Below are 13,730 nucleotides of genomic sequence, written 5' to 3'. Positions count from 1 at the left end.
GGGCCGTGAGCCCCGTCAAGGTGCGAGGCGGCGCGGGGCTCCTTCTCACGGCCCCGTCAAGGGGCGGGGCGGCGCGGGGCTCCTTCTCACGGCCCCGTCAAGGGGCGGGGCGGCACGGCTCCTGGGTGAGGTGGGCAGTGGTGCAGGTCAGCGGGACATGGGCCTGAACCCTGTCCCCCGCCCTGACCATGCGTTCTGTTCCCACCGGGCGCTCGGCACAGCGGAGGGAGTGGGCAGGGGTGGCGGCTGAGAGCCTGGGACGTGGGTGGGAGGAGCCCGCACCCCTGGCCCAGCCTGCGCCCCGCCCCCCAGGAAGGAGAATGTGCACCGACACGTGCTGCGGCTCCTGATCCACCTGCACCACCGGGTGAGCCCGGCCAGGCTGCAGGCGCTGCAGCGCGCCCTGGAGCCCACAGGCCAGGTGGGTGCCCCGGCGCTGCCTGCGTGCTGACCCCAGGTGACCGGCGTGTGTGGGCGCAGCACCTCGTGACCCTGTGTGTTTACCTACAGAGCGGGGAGGCTGTAAAGGAGCTGTACACGCAACTCGGCCAGAAGCTGGAACAGCTGGACCACCGGAAGCCCAGCCCAGCCCCGGCGGCCGACACGCCCGCCCTGGAGCTGCCCCTGCCCCCTGTGCCCGCCCCGGCTGTGCAGTGAGGCCCACCAGACACGCCCTTCAGCCCTTGAAGGCACCGTTGCTGCACCCAGCACTGGGGTGGACGTGGCCTCCGCGGGACAAGAAGCTCAGCTGGCGGCTGAGGGTCTCCTGTCCACCATCCACACAAGGCTCACCCCTCCGTGCCGGGCTGCTGGGTTCTGGGGGTTTGGGCTGCGTCCGCGGGACACTCCTGCCCTTGCAGCTGTGAGCAGCTCCGTGTCGGCTTCCCAGCCGCCCTGGGGCTTCTTACAGCCGTGAAAAGTGTGCTGTTGGCCTGCCTTGTGGGTTTTTATTGCCGCAGCAAAGACAGACCTCGGGTTAGACACCTGTTTTCCATATGGGGGGGACATTAGGGACCTGCTGACCCATCTCAGTGTTTGTGGAACCCCCTGGGTGGGTAAGGGGAGGGGGTGGGGCCTGGTTACGTTTTGGTATCTGCGGAGTTGGTCTTGGGGCTGCTCTGTGCCACTTGTCACCACCTGGAATCTCTGGAAATAGGGCTGACCCCGCCACGATGCCGTGGCAGAGGCTGCGTCAGGCCCTGAGACCCAGTCCGTGTGCTCAGGGTCCCTCACCAGCAGCCCCAGGAGAGCCAGGTCCCCACACCTGGCCCCCAGTTTGTGGGGTGGGGTCATGGTCCTGCTGTGCATCCGGCCACACCATGTACTGTACGGGTGAGAAGAGACTCACTGTCAATAAACAGCGTTTTGGTGAGATGACTTTGTGCCTTACTGGCCCGCTGTGGGGCTGGAGGTGGCGCACAGAGCCCAGTTCAGCCTTGACGGCCCCATGCCCTTTGGTTTTGACGCGGGCAGCTAGAGTCTGGCGACGGCACCGAGCTCCCGTGCTACAGCTGGCAGGACCCCCCCAGGCTGCACAGCAAGCAGCCCAGGGGCTCCGGTGCCCACTGAGGCCATGTGGGTGGGGTGCAGCCACCTGCGGGCCGTGCACAAATGTGGAGACCAAGGCTCTGGAGGGCAAAGGTTGAGCCCTGGTTGACGAGCACATCTGGAGCTGAGTTGGCCTGGTCATACCCCAGCCCGGCTCCCCCAACCCCTTCCCAGGGGTGGGGGAGGGGCACGTCCTGCTGCCAGGTCCCACCTGGTGCCCTGCCGGCAGTGCCTGGTTTCCGGGGGCGAGGGGGGCAGTGTCACCCCCCGGGGGTACAGGGTGAGGCATCACCGGTGTAGTTTGTCCCCATGACTGAGTGGTGACTAGCCCATCAGGATGGAGAAGCAGCCAGAGGAGCGGAGAAAGGTTGGGGGTAGGAGAGGTGGGCTTCTGGGCCCCCTTCACCTCTGGAGATGGAAGGTGCTGGAGGGAGGTGGCAGAAGGGGTCAGGTGGTCCTGCTGGAGGGGACTGGACAGACAGGTGGACAGACAGGACTTCCCAGGGGCCTTATCCAGGGACAGTCATCTCAGGGAGGCCTGGATCCACAATCTGTAGAGAATGGACCCTCCTGACCCCCGCTTTCCTGACCCCTCCAAGTACATAACTGACCTCTACCTGTCGGGGCAGGAGGTGGAAGAACAGCCTGAAGAGCAGAGCGAACAATGGCCGCCAGCTGGGGCGCGCAGGGTTCCGGGCAGGACACGTCTGTGGTGGTGTTCCCGGAGCCCACAGATACAGATGGAGTTGGTGGACAACCAGGTCAGCCAGGTCACCTGTGAACAAGCCCTGGGCCTCCGCTGAGACTTGGCCAAGGAGAGCGTCCCCGTGGGCCCGGGGCTGGGGAGACCAGGTCCCTTGGCTCCAGGGGAAGGAGAGGGAGCTGGGAACTGTCACTCCAGCGGTGGGGGGGTGGGGGTGCCAGAGCCCGAGGTTCCCAACTCTGGGCCCCAAGTTCTTCCTAAATTTCCTCCCCAACCCCAACGGGGGGCGTGAGCCACTTGTGGCCTTTTCAAGGTCTAGGACTGTCTGAGGGGATCCTAGGCTAGCGGAAGGTAGGGAAGGGGGGAGGAGAGGTGATAGGGAGGGTGTGCGCCCACCTGGGCAGAGGCCTTCCCCTCCTCCCCTCTTGGTTACAGGCCTCTGGGCAGCTCTGGGGAGGGGATGTCAAGTGGAGGTGTTCTGGGGGAGGAGGAGTGGGTGGAAGGACAGATTGAAGGGCTGGGGGCCTGGGTGTGGACATAGAGGGGTGCTCATCCCTTGGAGGGGGTCAAGGCAGTTATCGCCTGGCTTGGATCTGCCAAGGGGCTGGGCTTCCAGAGTCAAGGGTGGAGGAGGTGAGCCGACCCCGGACACAGCCCGCCAGGGGACCTCAGGAGCCAGCCAGACCTCCCCCTCCACGCCTCATCCAGCCTAAGTCCCGCCCGCCGCACCCCTGACTCACTTCCTTTTCATAGAAGCGGAAACCTCCCAAAGCTTTCTCTGTGGCTCCGAAGCTCCCCAGGGACCCGCAGGTGTCCGCGGCACTCCAGGCCCCCGCCCCGCCGGCCTTTCGCCCCAGGGAGGTCAGCATTTCCGCTTGCTAAGTGTGGAGCCGCAGCAGGCGGGGCCGGGGGCCAGGAGCCCGAAGCAGCTGCAGGTATGGGGGTGTTGGGAGCTCCGTGCTCAGGCCTGTCCCGCCCACTGCCTCCGTGGGGCCTCTGCGCCAGCCTCCGGCGGCATCCCGCCGGGGCCTCCCCGAGCCGTCTGCCCAGGCGGCTCTCCGTGGGTCAACGGCTCTACCCCTCCTCCCCCCGCCCCACCCCGTCCTTTCGTCTGTCGGTCATCTTTGCACCCCACCCCCACCCGCCTCTCGGGGTCTCCCCGCCGCAGCCCCGCCTGGGTGTCCACTGAAGGGATGGTGAGAGGGCTCCAGTCTGGGTAAGGAGGCCTGGGAGAAGGGGCAGGGCTGGGGCCCACTCTCAGAAGTAGAAGCTCCAGCCAGACCCCCACCCCTAGTGTTCTCGAATAGGGGGTGCTCGGGCCTCTGCTCCCCGTTGCCCCTTTTTGAGACGCAGAGGGCCCGTGGCGCCTAGCAGTCAGAGCTGCGGGTGGGGGCGGGTCCAGGCGTGACCCTTCATCACCCCGAATCGGCGCCAGGTCGGACGCCGACTCCTCCTCCAGGAAGCCGGGGAGGCGGCCGATAAGCTGCGGCCGCCTCCCACCCCCTCCAGCCACTTCCTCCAGGCGGCCGCTGTTTATCGGAGGGCCAAGGGATTTGCATGGGGCCCCGCGAGGGAGCCGCTTCCTGGTCATCGGGCGAGCCTCCGGCGCAGCGGGGCCGGGACCAGCCCCTGACTGCGTGCCTGCCCGGGCCGCTCCCCGCGACCTCCTCAGGGTGGAAGACCACTCGGGGGAAGGGTCCCAGTGGGCTCTGGGCGCCGCGGCGGGAGGCCGGAAGTCTTTCTCATATACCCGTTGCAGGGACGCGACCTGCATGCAGAGCGCCGCCCCCGAGCCATGGACAGCCGCCCGATCAGCCCGGAGCCCGCGGTCCCCCGCGCGCCTGGCCCGTGCGTGATCGCGCCGGTGCGCGCCGTGCTCCGCCTGCGCCGCCGCGTGTGCCTCCTGCGCAAGCGGCGCCTGCTGCTGCCCAGCGCGGGGCTGGCTGGAGCTGGGCCTGATGAAGGGCCCGCGGCGCCGCGTGCAGGAACCGACCAGCCACGCTTCTTCACCTTCGACGACGCCGCGGAGCTGACCTCCCGGGCACCGCGCAAGAGGCGCAGGCGTAGCCGCGTGGTGCTGTACCCCGAGAGCTCGCGCAAGTACTTGCCGCGCGCCGAGCGCCGGAGCCGCGCGCAGCGCTGCCTGCTGCTGCTCGTGGCCATTGTGGGCTTCCAGGTGCTCAACGCCATCGAGAACCTGGACGACAATGCGCAGCGCTACGACCTCGACGGGCTGGAGAAGGCTCTGCAGCGCGCCGTGTTTGGGCAGCCGGCCGCCGTGGGGCGCATTGTGGCGCTGCTGCGGGACTACCTGGCCACGCACGTGCACAGCCGCCCACTGCTCCTGGCGCTACACGGGCCCAGTGGGGTGGGCAAGAGCCACGTGGGCCGCCTGCTAGCGCGTCACTTCCGCGCCGTGCTCGACGATGGCGCGCTCGTGCTGCAGTACCATGCGCGCCACCACTGTCCTGAGCCGCGCGCCGCGCAGGCCTGCCGCGAGGAGCTGGCGAGGCTCGTAGCCGACGTGGTAGCGCGGGCCGAGGCCGAGGAGAAGACACCGCTCCTCGTCCTGGACGAGGTGGAGGCCATGCCGACGGCTCTGCTGGACGAGGTGCACGGCTTCCTACAGCCGCAGCGCTCACACCAGTTCCACAGCGCCATCTACGTGCTCCTCAGCAGCACAGGCGGCGGCGAGATCACGCGCTTTGTGCTACAGAACGCCACCCGCGCGCTGCCCCGGCGCCCCGACGGTGGTCCCGACAGCGTCCGGGGAGCCCGGGCGGAAGAGGAGCTGCACGCCAGCATGCGGGTGCTTTTGGCCCGCGAGCACCCTCTGTGGAAGGCTGCGGCCATCGTGCCCTTCCTGCTGCTGGACAAGTCGGACGTGGTCAACTGCTTCCGGGACGAGATGGCCGGGGAGGGCTTTTTTCCTGAGCAGGCCCGCGCGGAGCGCCTGGCTGCGCAGCTCAGCTACTACCGCGTCGTCGGCCGTGAGTACTCCGTCACCGGCTGCAAGCAGGTGGTGGCCAAGGTGAACCTCTTGTAGCGTTGGTGCAGCTGGACACGGGGACCCTAGTGGGCACTGCAGGACATTTGGCATGGTGGTGGCAGCAGGAGAGACTCACCCCAGGCCACTGAGGCCTCTAATAAACCTGTTTGTGGATGCACCCCTGGAATATCATTGGAGCTAGGGTGATTGGTGGGGTGGTGGGACAACGGGCCCTAGTCTGATCTCCCCACTTCCAGTTGGGGAATGGCCCTCCATCCGGTCCTTAACTTGGTCACCATCCCTTAGTGACAACTGTGTGAGGGCGTGTTCCAGGAGGATATGGTGAGTTCTTACACCACCCCAGGAAGTGGGCAGTTGGCCTGTGTTGAAGAGGATGATCTCAGAGAGGGTGAGTGGCTCCAGGTCACTCAGCTCATCCCCTGCAGAGCTGGAATTTGAACCCACCTCTGTGGGGTACTTGTGGCCACCAACACCGCACACTACACACACACACACTACAGACACACACACACACACACACACACACACAAGCCCCCACACACCTGCTGGGAGGTAGGGGCAAAGACGCAGCAGCTCAGGGATGGTCTAGATTTCATGAAGACAGTCCTCAGAGGCAACTGGAGTGCTCCGGTGGAGCCTCTGACATCAGGAAGGAGGGACCGATCAGGTTGAGCATGGTCACAGGCGGGCCCAAGTGGGACTCTCCATCCCCCTGCCCTGGCCACCATCCCAGCCTGGCCCTGATCAAGGAAAGCTGCCCCTGCAGGGAGGCCCCTGGACGGGAGCTGCAGACATGCAGAGCCCTGGCCAGGGTTCCTCCTGGTGCTGGGTGGGGGGAGGGCTGTGCCTCTGGAGAGGCCACCTGGTGTGGGGCGGTAGTCCACAGTGACAACAGCTCTCGGGGTCCTGCCCCACAGCGCAGGAGAGGCTGCAATGGAGCTGTTTGGACAGCCCTTCTGCCAGCCTAGCCCTCCACAGCCGCCCCCGCGCCCTGGCAGGGGGTTGCATTTCCAGGGGCAGAGGCTGGCAGTGCCCGGCTCTGTCTGGGGAGGGAGGGGCTGGCGTCCTCACGCAGCCTCTTCCCCCTACGCAGTGCCGGCCACTGATTGGACATCCAGGCCGGCCGTGTGACCATGGAGACAGGGGCAACTCTCCGGGTAGGAAGAATCCAGGCCCCTGCACACCCGGGCCCCTTGTTTGCGTGGGTGGGTGTATGTTCCTGGCAGTCTTCGCCGGTGAACGCCCTCTCGTCCCCGCAGTGGCTCCCCCACCTTGCTGCCCTTTTATCCTTTTGTGCCCCGAGTTCTGCCCTCCCCGCGCCTGTTCACGAGGAACGCAGCTCTGCAAACTTCTCAGAGGTTCAGTGCGCACTCCGCCTCTGGGAAGCCTCCCGCAGACCGCGAGGCTCCCCGCGCCCACCCAAGCTTTAGAGGGACTTGCTGGGGGTGCACTTTGTGCGGGGTTCCGGGGCGGGGGCGCCGCGTTCGAGCGGTCTCCACCTCCTCCCGCAGCGGCGCACTGAGTAGCAGAAGCCGGGTGCGCAACCGGTCCCCGCCTCTCCGAGGCCGCTCCGGCCCCAGAGGCTCCGCGGAAACGCCCTGCCCCGCCCTGTCCTTCCGAGGTGCAGGACCCGCTCCCAGGTCCAGAGGGCCAGGCCTCCCCCACCGCCCCCTCCCCGCCACCGTCCCGGCCCTAGGCGGTCCGGCGGAGCTCGCGGTCTAGCGGCGCACAGATGACAGTAATGTCAACGATAACAAACCCCAAAATGTAGGCTCGAGGGAGGGTGACATCGCATGGGAGACAGGGGAAGTCTTCGCGCGGGTGGCGGGCGGAGGGCACTAGCGGTGGAGCGGACAACCCAGGCGGAAGGCACCGTTCAGGAGCAAGTGGGGGACGCCCCTCGTGGGTGTGAGCGCGCGTGTTTACGCGGCGGGAGGCTGTGTACGCACCCATTCCCCGTGTCTGAAGACTTGGCGATCCCCGGAGCCGTGTCCCTCTGGCGGGCTCCTGCAACGTTCGCGTGGACCGCGCCCGCATTCCTGACCTCGCATTGGTCCGTGGACCTGGGCCGAGCTCTGTCTGAGTAGCAGGAGCATTCGCGGTCCCGGGAGTCTGGAGTATCTGGGCAGACGGAACCGCTCACCTGTCGAGCCCAGCGCACAGATCCTGGGCCCAGGAAGGAAAGGGGTGTGGGGGTCACGTCCTGCCCCTCTGAGGCCTGCGCTGTGGGCTCCCTCGGGCTCTGATGGGCAGAGTGAGGGTTTGTGTGGGAGGGGTAGGGGGCTGGGCCCAGGGGACATCTGGAAACCTTTGTCTCTGGGGGCTGAGGCAGGGGCAGGTCTGGGAATCGGAGGGCTGCGTTTCAGCCCCAGCTCTGAAGTGCTGGGCGAGAGAGGGGCCGAATACCTGACAAAGGACACGGCACTGATGGACTGTCCACTCTGACGTCCCTGAGGTTTGTGGTGATACTTCAAGGCTTGTGGGTGAGATCCAGAGAGAACGTTGTTGAGTGGAAGGGGTGCTTGCCAGCCCATGCATGGATGAAGCGGGGGGTCCTCACCACTCCCCAGGGAGGGTGCACCTAGGATCATTCCTCCCCCCTCGGCTGCCCACAGAGCAGCCTCTTTGGGTGTCACCTGCCCAGCCAAGCATGGCCCAATCACTCACCCACTCAGCCAACAGATGCCCACTCAAGTTCTGTTGTTGTTGTGAGCCCCTGAATCAATTTCAACTCACAATGACCCTATGTGATGGAGTAGAACTGCACCAGAGGGTTTTCTAGGCTGCAATCTTTCCGGGAGCAGATCCCCAGGTCTTTCTCCCTCGAAGCTCCTTCTCTTCTCACCAAAAGCCCAAGTCGGTGAGCTCATTCTGCTGTAAACCAGATTCCCATACGTGCATGTGGGTCTGTCTCTGGGCTCTCTACTGTGTTCCACTGGTCGGTTTGTTTTCTCTGGGCCAACACCACGATGTCTTAATTGCTACAACTTTATAAATATGAGTCATGATACCTGATGGGAGTTCCACCTTATTCTTCTTGGCTATCCTTGGGCCTTTTTTCTTAGAATCTGTTTTTGTCAAGTTCTTTGAAAAACCTTTTAGGATTTGATTGGCACTGCATTGACTCTACAGATCAGTCAGGGGAATATTGATGTCTTTACGCTGCTGTTCGTTTATTAAGGCCTTTTAAAAATGTCTTTCCATAAAGTTTTGTAATTTTCAACATGAAGGTCTTCTTCATTTTTTGTTGGATTTATTCTAGAAACCACATTATTTTTTGTTGCTATTGTGAAGGGTTACTTTGTAAAATGTAGCACACATTGAGAAAGGTGCATAATACCAAAAGACATGTTCAAATCTTTATCACAGAGCAACCACCCTGCACTCACCATCCAAGTACAAAAACAGAACACTGTCACTATTCCAGCGGCCCCCTTGTGTCACCCCCCCAGTCACAGGTTTCCCCCTCCCGGCCTCCAAGGCAATGACTGTCCTTCTGTCAAGACAGTCAGGAGCTTGTTGTCTTCATACTTCACAACTTAACTCTGCAACCCTGAACACTCCTGCTTAGTTGGTTTTGTAATTTTTTTTTAACTTTCTTATTAATTACATTATTTTTTTTTAAATCACCTTATTTATGTAATAGAGCTTTAGTTACCTAATAATTTACGTACCACAGAATTTACTGATTTTAACTGGACGATGTAGTGATTTTTAGTAAATGTACAGAGTTGGCTACAATCCAGGTTTAGAATATTTTCGTCACCCTGGAAAGACCCGACGTGCCCTGAACGTTCCCATGAATTCCTGTTTCCAGGTCTGCTCAGACAACCAGTTAGCTGCTTTCTGTCTCTAGATTTTCCTTTAAAAACTTTTTTTATATAAATGGAGTATTTTGCAGTTTTTGTGTTCTGCTTTTTCCCCTTAGCGTCATGGGCCTGAGGCCCCTGGTGCTGTGGGGTGTGTCAGTGCTTCATGCCGTCCTATTGCTGAGCGGTTCTCCACTGAGGGGATACAAGACCTTTTGTTTTTCATTCACCAGTTAATGAACATTTGGATTGTTTCCACTTCTTGGCTGTTACGAATAATGGTGCTAGGAACATGTGCCCAAAAATTAATTGTGTGGACATACGTTTTTCATTTTTCTTGAATAAATACCAAGGAGCGGAATTGCTGGGTTATATGAAAAAGTTCTGTTTAAGTTTTTAGAAACTGCCAAACTGCTTTCCAAAGTGGCTGCACCATTTTACATTCCCACCAGCAATGTACAACGGTTCTAGTTTCTCCACAACCTTACCAACACCTGTTACCGGCAGTCTTTTTGATTATGGCCGTCCTAGTGTGTGGTTTTAATTGTGTTTTGGATTTGCATTTCCCTGATGGCTAATGACCTTCAGCATTTTTGTCGGGTGCTTATTAGTCATTTGTATGTCTTCTTTGGTGAATGTCTATTCAAATCTTTTACTAATTTTCTTAATTGGGTTGTTTGTTTTCTTATTATTGAGCTGTAAGAGTTCTCTATATATTCTGGAGACAAGTCTTTTATCGATATATGATTTGAAAATATTTTCTCCCAGTCTTCAGCTTGTCTGTCCATTTTCTTAAAGGTGTCATTCAAAGTGCAAAAGTTTTTCATTTTTATGAAGTCAAATTTATCAATTTTTTCTTTCATGGATCACGCCTTTGATATCGTATCTAGGACCTGTTTGCCTAATCCAAGGTCATAAAGATTATCTCCTCTGTTTTAAAAGATTTCATAGCTTTGGCTCTGAAATTAACTAGTTAACCATTTGAGTTAATTTTCGTGTATAAGGTGAGGTAAGAGTCTACATCAATCTTTTTCCATGTGGAAATCTTTTCCATCATATACTGAAAAGACTGCCCCGCCCCCCCCCCCGCATCCAAGCCTGTACTTGTATTAGCTAGGGTCCAACTGGAGAAATAGAAGCAATAATAAATATATATTAAGAGATTTATTGCAAGGAATTGACTGATGAGATTGTAGGGGATGGCTAGCTAAGTCCAAAAGCCATAGGGCAAGATGTCAGGGCAGGTTGGAATTCCTGAGCAGGAGCTGAAACTGCAACCCATAGGTGGGATTTCTTCTTCTTTAGGGAAGCTCAGTTCTGCTCTTGAGGCCTCAGCTGATTGAATCAGGCCACCCAGATTATCTAGGATAATCTCTCTCACTCAAGAGCCCTGCCATCTGACCTGCCGATCTTGGGTTCAACAGCCCCTGTGGCTATGTGAATCAGAAGAAGCCTCCAGCCTGACCTACGGAGCTATTTCCTTGATATAAATCTCTTTATATAGATATTTATATGCATCACTGGTTTTGCTTCTCTAGAGAACCCAGCCTAAGACAGTAACCTACTCAAGTTGGCACGTGAACTGACCATCACAGTCTATCCCTTGCCAACTTGGCACCCATACACAGCTCCTGAAACCACACCTTACCTAATATAATAAAGACAATAACTAAGTTAAACCTCCACCTAACATGACACAACTGAAAACATGTTGACCCTTTCCCCAGACGAGGATTCCATGTCATTGGGTGGTGGTCATTCCCCTCCTTTGATATCCTCTAGCTTAAATACTATCCTATAAAGAAGTTAACTATTATTAATACATCTTATGTTAGATGGTAAAGGAATAATAGAAAGAAGAAAATAAAACTTTGGTTAATATATATACAAAAATATTCACAACACAACAATAAAACATATACAATAATGATTACAATCTTTGTTTCTGAAACTGGTCACATGACCATAGCTGACATTTACCACTTCTTGCTGTGGTTGTGCCGTTGACTCGGTCCCCAACTCATGACCACCCCATGTGTTACAGAGTAGAACTGTTCCATAGGATTTTCTTGGCTGGAATCTTTATGGAAGCGCTTTGCTAGGCCTTTCTTCCACAGAGCTGCTGGGTGGGTTTGAACAACCAACCCATAGGTTAATAGCTGATCCCAAACCGCTTGTGCCACCCAGGCTCCGCGTTTACAACTGCCCGTTCCATATTCCCTTTGCCCTCAACATGAACCTCAGCTGAGGGAAATTAAAGAAGATCTAAATAAATGACCTGTCCCCATGGATTAAAAACCTCAGTACTGTTAAAATGCCAATTTCCCCAAATTGATCTGTTGAGTCAATGAAATCCCTAATTTGAAAATGGAATTAAGAAAACAACTCCATTTGTGATGCCATAAAAAATACCTAGGAATAAATAAGCTACAAAACACTTTTCAATGTACACATCTTGCACATCTCTTGTTAAATTTACTCCATCATAAATGGAGTTGTTTTCTTAATTTTATTTTCAGATTGTTCATTGCTGGTATATAGAAATAACATCGAATTTGTTATGTTGCTCTTGTGTCCTGTGACTTGGCTGAACTCGTTTATTAGACCTATAGCTTTTGTTTGGATTTCTAAGATTTTCTACATGCAGAATCATGTTTTTGCAAATAAAGAGAGTTTTACTCTTTCTTTCCAATATGTATGCCTTTTATTTCTTTTCTTGCCTGATGGTACTGGCCAGAACCTCCAGTAAAATGTTGAAAGGAAGTGGCATTCCCTGTCTTAAGGGGGAGTGTTGAACCCTTCACCATGAAGTATGATGTTAGCTGTAGTTTTTTTTTTTTTGTAGACGCTCTTTATTAGGTTGACAATACTCCCTTCTATTCCTTGTGTGTTGAGAGTTTTTATCATGAACAGATGTTAGGTTTTGTCAGATGCTTTTATTTGGATGAGATTAGCCTTTTGTCCTTTATGTTATTAATATGGTGTATTACATCAATTGATCTTCAGCTATTAAACCAACCTTGCATTCCGGGGATAAATACCATTTGGTCAAGGGAATAATCCTTCTAAATGTTGCTGGATTTGGTTTGCTAGTATTTTGTTGAGAACGTTTGAATCTATATTCATGAGGGATATTGGTCTGTAGTTTTCTTTCCTTGTGATGTTTTTGTCTGGCTTTGTTATCAGGGTACTTTCATTAGCTTCTATTGCTGCCAAAACAAACTTTAATGGCTCGATTGCTGTAGTTTTTAGTAAGTCTTGAAGTTGGGTAAGGTAAGATCTCCAACTTTGTTCTTTATCTTCAATATTTCATCTATTTTTGGGCATTTGCCTTTCCAAATGAATTTTTAAAATCATCTTATCAATTTTCACAAAAAATTCTGCTGGGATTTTGATTGTGGTTGCATGGAATCGATAGGTCAAGTTGGGGGAGCTGATGTCTTAACAATATTGAGTCTTCCAGAGATATATGAGCACAACATATCTCTCCTTTAATTTAGATATTTAATTTATCTTAGCACTGTTTTGTTGTTTTCATTGGAGAGATCTTACACACATTTCATTAAATTTATTCCTAAGTATTTTATGGTTTGTGATGCTATAGTAATGGTATTTTAAAATTTTCATTTTAATTGACAGTATATAGAAAAGAATACCTAAAGGAATTGAAATAGGAATGCAAACAGATACTTGTACACCAATGTTTGTTGCAGCAATATTCACAGTAGCCAAAACGTGGAAACCACCCAAGTGTCTATCAGCAGATGACGGATCAACAAAATGTGGCCTATACGTACAATGGAGTATTATTCAGCCCTAAAAAGGAATAAACTGCTGGTACATGCCATGATATGAGTGAACCTTGAAAACATTATGATAAGTGAAATACATCAGACACAAAAGGACAAATATTGTATGATCCAACTTATATGAGATATCCTGAATACGCAAGTTCGCAGAGACAGAAAGTAGATTAGACGTTACCAGGGCTGGAGGGAAGGGAGAAAAGGGAGTTATTGCTGACGGGGTGCTGAGTTTTTGTTTGGGGTGATGAAAACTTTTGGAAGTAGACAGGGGTGAAGGCTGAACAACATTGTGTATGTAATTAGTGCTGCTGAATTGTATACCTAAAAATGTTAAAATTATATATATAGTTTATCACAACTGAAAAATAACAACCCACAGAGAGACATTATCAGAAAACTTGAGAAGGGATATGTAAAAATGGCGTGGAGGCAGTGTCTGACCTCCGCTAACTTCACAAGGGGGACGGAGACTCAAGATCAACAGCCCAAGGCTGATTCCTGTAGGTGGAGGTCAGACATACCTCCTCTCTCCACCATCTTTACCAACTCTAACACCAACCGTCCCTCCCACAGCACTTCTACTGGGTTCGATAATTCATTGCAATGGCCACACAGAATTCACAGACCATGCTCACGATTAGGGGGTTTATTAGGGAAGTAACAGGTTATAATTCAGGTTCAGGAACACTCAAGGATATAGTTCTTCCATCAGGACAGCCTCTTCCCAGCCGTGCTAGCAGGCACGCCTCTCCCTGGCCCTCGGTCTCTGCCCAAAGGCACTCAGCTTTCTCCCTCTGTAAGCCGGGAAGCCCATCGCCTGCTGCCTGGTCTCTCTTACCACTGCTTCTTTCTAT

General features: G+C 55.0%; 2 protein-coding genes across 3 annotated transcripts in view; both read left to right on the top strand.

Moving 5' to 3' along the window:
• NELFB (negative elongation factor complex member B) overlaps positions 1–1,367 on the top strand; it is an 11,434-nt gene extending 10,067 nt beyond the window's left edge. For both annotated transcript variants that reach the window (XM_023725496.1, XM_004390665.2), the window contains 2 exons: positions 313–421; positions 511–1,367. In XM_023725496.1, the coding sequence (XP_023581264.1) occupies positions 313–421; positions 511–657 (256 nt within the window). In that variant the 3' untranslated portion in view covers positions 658–1,367. The remainder of the gene's footprint in view (positions 1–312; positions 422–510) is intronic.
• A 1,671-nt stretch (positions 1,368–3,038) lies between these two features.
• On the top strand, positions 3,039–5,416 carry TOR4A (torsin family 4 member A). The gene is made up of 2 exons (XM_004390696.2): positions 3,039–3,186; positions 4,011–5,416. Exon 2 carries the CDS (start codon positions 4,047–4,049, stop codon positions 5,295–5,297), a length of 1,251 nt encoding a protein of 416 aa, XP_004390753.1. The 5' UTR covers positions 3,039–3,186; positions 4,011–4,046; the 3' UTR covers positions 5,298–5,416.
• The last annotated feature ends 8,314 nt before the right edge of the window (positions 5,417–13,730 follow it).

The sequence above is a fragment of the Trichechus manatus genome, unplaced genomic scaffold (assembly GCF_000243295.1).
Source record: "Trichechus manatus latirostris isolate Lorelei unplaced genomic scaffold, TriManLat1.0 scaffold00317, whole genome shotgun sequence".
Taxonomy (NCBI): Eukaryota; Metazoa; Chordata; class Mammalia; order Sirenia; family Trichechidae; genus Trichechus; species Trichechus manatus.
The sequence above is the reverse complement of the archived record's forward strand: the minus strand, read 5'-3'. Positions and strand labels throughout refer to the sequence as shown.